The following is a 6,000-nucleotide window of genomic DNA, read 5'->3' as shown; positions in this document are numbered from 1 at the left end:
GCTATAGACCCAAATTTATCCACTCCTCCTACCCCACATTTTTTCTTGCAAATGCCCCTACCAAAACCAAGGGGGTTGCGATCCTCTTCCCTAAACACTGTAACTTTGCACACATTTCAGAATATAGGGACCCAGAGGGTAGGTTCATCCTCGTGAAGGGCACGTTTGAAGGAATACTTAATTCCATAGTCTCATATTATGCTCCCAATAAAGGACAAGCCAAATTCTTCCAGTCTCTCTACTCGACTTTGGGTCCGATGCTAGAAGGCAAAATTAGCATGGGTGGGGACTCCAACGTAGCATTTGACCAGGGGCTTGACAAAACTAAACCCCCTAAAGATCAAGCTAAGAGACCCTCCAAAATGAGCGGTAAAATAGCAAAATTTCTCCACTCTAAAAGTCTAGTTGATATCTGGAGGGAATTAAATCCTAAGAGTAAGGATTACACACATTACTCGTCTCCACACCAGTCATATGCCAGGATTGATCACATCCTGATTCCCCCATCGCTAGTTCCCATGGCCCTAAAAGCCTCCATTATAGACTCTCCATGGTCGGACCACTCATTGGTCCTTCTCTCCCTCCGCAATGTCTTCACCAACAAAGGTGGAACACACTGGCATCTAAACGAGTCTATCCTCAGTAACCCTGTTCATGCCAAATGCATAGCTGACTCTATCAAGGACTACTTTTCCACCAACGCAACGGTAGGTGTCTCCCCAGAAATTCTCTGGGCGGCCCATTAAGTCACCATCAGAGGAGAACTGATTAAGCTCGCATCCCGCCTCAAAAAAGAACGTCTTTTAGAAATCCGTGACCTTGAATCCAAATTTGCGGATCTTAAAATGGCGCATAAGAATCACCTTTCAAAGGCCTCAGCAGACCAATTAGACACAACCAGATTAGAACTTAACTTAAAACTCACCGCATCAGCAGAGAAACACATTAGATGGAGTGGGGCCAAATACTACATGCACAAAGACAAGATAGGGTCTATGCTAGCACGTATACTCACACCTAAATCCAAATCGTTTCCTTCCCCAAACTAAGACTGAATGGCCAACCCCCCGCCACCAACCCGACTAAGATCTTGAGGGCTTTTCATGATTATTACGCCAAACTATATAGCCAAGACGCCACAGAGAAGGCCCCAAAGATGACAGAATTTTTTCAAAGCCTTAGCTTGCCGACCCTGACCACAGCCCATAAGGACATTATGGAAGATTCATTTATGGAGGAGGAAGATCTGGCGGTCATCAAGGTCTTGAAACCTGGATCGGCCCCTGGCCCTGATGGACTGTCTACACCTTACTATAGGACCTTTGGGGATATATTAGCCCCACACATGGCCAAATTCTTCAACTTCAAAACAGAGGGATCCCCCCTAGACCCACACCTCAACACTGCCTACATCACAGTAATTCCCAAACCCAACAAAAATCATGAAAAAGTGGAAAATTTTCGGCCCATCTCCCTCATCAATAATGACCTCAAAATTCTGACCAAAATTTTAGCTAACCGCCTCTCTTCCTTTATTAAATATTACATTCACAAAGACCAAGTGGGCTTTATACCGGGCAGACAGGGACCTGACCAAATTAGAAGAGCGGTTGACATTTTCTCCCTCCTCCACTCTGGCTGGAACGGCAAACAAGCTCAGGAAGGGATGCTTCTATCCCTGGACCTACACAAGGCATTTGATGCCATAGACTGGAAGTACATTTTCTTCCTACTAGACAAATGGGGATTCGGTCCCCGCTTTAAAGGGATCCTGGGCTCGTTATATTCTAACCCTAAAGCCATGATTCGCATACAAGGTCAACACTCAGAACCACTAGCAATAGCCAGGGGAACCCGGCAGGGATGCCCGCTCTCCCCCCTAATCTTTGCAATGGCAATAGAGACCTTGGCCATTGCAATTCGCTCAAACCCAGACATACAAGGTGTCACGGACGGGAAACAAATACACAAATGTGGTCTTTTCGCTGATGACCTACTCCTTTTCCTGACCTCACCGACAGTCTCCCTCCCCAACCTATGTAAACTTCAAGAATTCTCAGTCGTCTCGGGACTCACGGTTAATTACACTAAATCCCATGCCCTGAATATCTCTCTCAGACCTGAAACTAAGTCAGCTCTGCAGAGCGCTTTCAAATTTAAATGGAGCGATTCCTCCATAGAATACCTGGGCATCAACCTCACTGCCAGGGTGGAACAGTTATATGAGGCTAACTACCCCCCCATATATCGAAAACTTGAGGAGGATATGGGACAATGGGAGAAGGTAGAATTATCATGGCTGGGAAGGATATACTCCATTAAAATGACTTTACTCCTGAGATTGCTATACCTCTTCAGGGCCATACCCATCAATATCAAACTGGAACACTTACGGTCTTTCCGAGCCAAAATAAACAAATTTGTATGGGGTGGGAGAGGCCATAGGATCCCCAAGCGGACCTTGTACAACCACAAATCGCAGGGAGGTTTAGGGCTGCCGAGACTGCTCTGGTATTTTCAGGCAGCCAGAATAGCACAGTTATCCACAGTATACAGTAGAACTGAAAAACCAGACTGGGTCTCCCTGGAGAATCAGGCAGTCCCGACTTATACCATTGATTTTCTTCTTTGGTCCCCTCCCAGGCTCCGACCTCCGATTCTCTCCCCGATTCTTTCACAATCGATACATCTCTGGGACAGGATGGAAAATCCCCCCACCTCATATCGCACCTAAAACCATTAGCTCACTTATTCAACAACCCGGATTTCCCACCAGGCCAGGAGATCAAAGCTTTTAGATGGTGGCTGGATAAGGGTCTATATCGAATAGGGCACTTTTTGGATGCTCGAGGCCCTATTACCTTGGGACATTGTGTGAACCAGCTCGAGATGCCTCCCTCAGAACGCTTTAGGTTTCACCAAATCCGTAATTTCTTATTAAAGTTATGGACGGATAGGCAGGCCTCCTCAAGCTGCACTCCATATGAATCATGGTGCGGACAGGCCACAGAGCAGAGAGGGGCAATCTCAGTGGTTTACAAGGCCCTGGCTCATCAACCGAATAGATCCACTTACATGACAGCTTGGGAGACTGAACTAGCATTTAGCACGACGGTGGAACAATGGCAGGCCTCCTTCTCCAGAGCCTTTAAAGGCATCAGAAATGTCTCACTAATTGAAGCCAACGTAAAGGTCCTCACCAGGTGGTATTTAACTCCCTCGAGACTCTCCCTAATGTACCCCTCAGCTGACCCCAATTGCTTCTGGGGATGCGACCTGGTCGGGACCATGGCCCACATCTGGTGGGAATGCCCCAGACTTAGGCCTTTCTGGAAAAGAATCCTGGCCTTAATAAGGAAAATCACTAACCATACCCTCCCGAGAAGCCCTGCCATTGCCCTCCTTAATGCTAATCTCCCTGGGATCCCGAAACATACTCGTAAACTAATTCAATTTATATTCCTGGGTGCCAAAATGACAATAGCCAAGGCATGGAAACTCCCTAGAGTCTCCTTTGCAGCCGCCATTAAAAAAAAATCTTGGATAATGTTGCAAGAGAAACTTACTGGCATTCTTTTAGACTCCACAGCCCAGTTCGAGGCTACATGGGAGCCTTGGGCTCAATACATGGGCATTTCGCTGATTCCAGGAGTCCGGCCCTAGTTCCCTGGACCACTCTTGGTTGTGGGTGTTGCTCGCCCGTGGACATGCCTCCCCCCTTCCTCCCCTCCCCCACCTTCCCACACCCCCCACCCCTTGTTTGTCTGTACAGAGTTTCATTTTGATCCCTCACTCTCCAGGACATTTTTCATACCCCTTTTATTCTGGCATATAGTACTGGAGAGAAGAGGTGTTGGAGCTTCAGTCACACCCCTAACATAGTCCCCCTCCTCCATTGCAGTTGAGGTCTCTCACCTCTTGTAGAGGACGCAAGACACCACGGGGCTCTTTCCCTGCACAGTATGTTCCCAGTTGGGGTGCAGGGGAGGCCTAGCTAGTGCTCCTCGGATAAAACCTCAATATATCGCAAGCAGTTGGGAAGGGCGACTATACTCAAGAATGCTAAAATCCTAGTTCCTTGTTATTTTCCAAGCATCCATATCTGTATTTCTTAACAGTGCCTTTTGTCTCTGACGCATGAGATGTGTTAACTGTACTGTGCTGTATTGTTCTCTTTGGTTTGTAAAATCAATAAAAATGTTTGAAAGTAAAAAGTAAACAGGTAGAAGAGGAAGCCCTCTTACCTCACTCTTCCTTCCCAAATGCAGCTTATCCTTCCTCCACACCATTATTAGAGGACTTCCCAGTATACTCACAGCCGGCCTCCATGACAGACATAAAAGACGCAGCTCCTTTCACACTGACATGTCCAAAATGCTAGCAGGTGTTACAACAACTATCCAGGGTGTCCCAAGCAGAGGAAAACATTGGAGACGTGTGTCATGCACACAATGAACTGATCGATTCATACAATGAACATGACACTGAAAACCAAAAAATTAACGCCAAACTCGCCGATCTCTAGGACAGATCGAGGCGTAATAATATAAAATTTAGAGGCATTCCAGAAAATGTCACTGATGTGGGACGTGGGTGGGTTATGTAAATATTGTAAAAAAATTCTGTTTGTCTGAAAATATATTTCTTATTGTCACGTATGTTTTACAAATGTTATGTCATTTTATTTTGTACATATGTGTTTGAATTTATGTTTTCTATGTATTTTATCTGTGAAACTTTTAAATAAAAGAATTAAAAAAAAATATATAAAATTTAGAGGCATCCCAGAAAATGTCACTGATTCCCAGCTGAATGATTTCCTACACCAACTAATGTCAGAATTGCTGCATAAAGCTGGAAACAACAGGGCCCATCGCATACCCAAACCACCCTTCTTGGCGGACACAATCCCAAGAGATGTCCTGGCCAGGATTCACTTTTTTCACATCAAAGAAAAAGTGATGAAGGCATCAAGAGCTAACCCCATATTATCTGATAAATTCACTGGAATTACCCTATATATGGATCTTTCATCAGCTGGCATTCACACTAGGAAGCAATTTATCATGCTAACTAAAGCACTTCGTAATCACAGCATACCATATCAGTGGGGCCGGCCCACCAAAGTACTGATTAAAAAGCAACACAAGACATATGCAGTACACTCGCTGGAGAAGGGCCTTAGGCTGCTAAAGGAATGGAAAATTTTACCATCTGATGCTACCATCCCAGATAAACCCCCGCCAGCTAAAGTGACAATGGACTGGTACTAAAAATGCTGGGTATACAGCAAACCCAAGTCCGGATCAGAACAGAGACATGTGCTGTCCTTGCCTCCTTCTTAGGCCAACTGACCTTACATAAACGTTTGTTTTTGATTTGTTCCTGTTCAACCCTTTCTGAAATTGTTGCCCCCATAAAAGTTGCACATGGTTTCTGGGCTTTTTTCCAGATGTGTTTTTATTATCATCTTCCTACAGATTTTCCATGCACCTAACCTCTATGTAGAGGTACTATCTAGAATGCTATTGTATCCAACGCGGCTGAGATCTTTGCAGGTATGACCTTATAGAGACTCTTTGTTTGACATTTATAAAGCAAGGTTCAAATATGATGATACCAGCGCTCCTTCCATACCTCATGTAAAAACAGCAACATTATCAGCTGCCTACTACTTTCCCATGGCTCTTAAGCTCATTTCTTTCAACGTGCACGGCCTTAATAGCCCATTTAAAAGGAAAGCTTTGAACAATGAAATCAGATCACTTCACGGAGATATCCTTTTCATACAAGAGACTCATTTTGCAAACAATAAAGTGCCCCAGCTCTATTTGAAAAACTTTACCCAGGTTTTTACCACAAACTCTGAAAAGAAAAAAGCTGGAGTTCTCATTGCGATTGCAGACTCTCTGAACTTTCAACTTATCTCTCTACAGCATGACATCAATGGACGCTTTCTTATTCTAGTACGTAACATTAACAATGCAATATATACGTAGT

The 6,000-nt window shown here is 44.7% G+C and overlaps 1 protein-coding gene across 1 annotated transcript in view; it reads left to right on the top strand.

Annotated features, from left to right (window-relative positions):
- The first annotated feature begins 278 nt into the window (after nucleotides 1-278).
- Nucleotides 279-6,000, top strand: part of LOC143941280 (vomeronasal type-2 receptor 26-like) — a 41,936-nt gene continuing 36,214 nt past the window's right edge. Inside the window, exons 1-2 of the mRNA XM_077463317.1 lie at nucleotides 279-707; nucleotides 5,481-5,558. Of these exons, the coding sequence (XP_077319443.1) occupies nucleotides 279-707; nucleotides 5,481-5,558 (507 nt within the window). The remainder of the gene's footprint in view (nucleotides 708-5,480; nucleotides 5,559-6,000) is intronic.

Source organism: Lithobates pipiens, unplaced genomic scaffold (assembly GCF_037356315.1).
Source record: "Lithobates pipiens isolate NorthernLeopardFrog02 unplaced genomic scaffold, aLitPip1_a1.2 Scaffold_3, whole genome shotgun sequence".
Taxonomy (NCBI): Eukaryota; Metazoa; Chordata; class Amphibia; order Anura; family Ranidae; genus Lithobates; species Lithobates pipiens.
The sequence above is the reverse complement of the archived record's forward strand: the minus strand, read 5'-3'. Positions and strand labels throughout refer to the sequence as shown.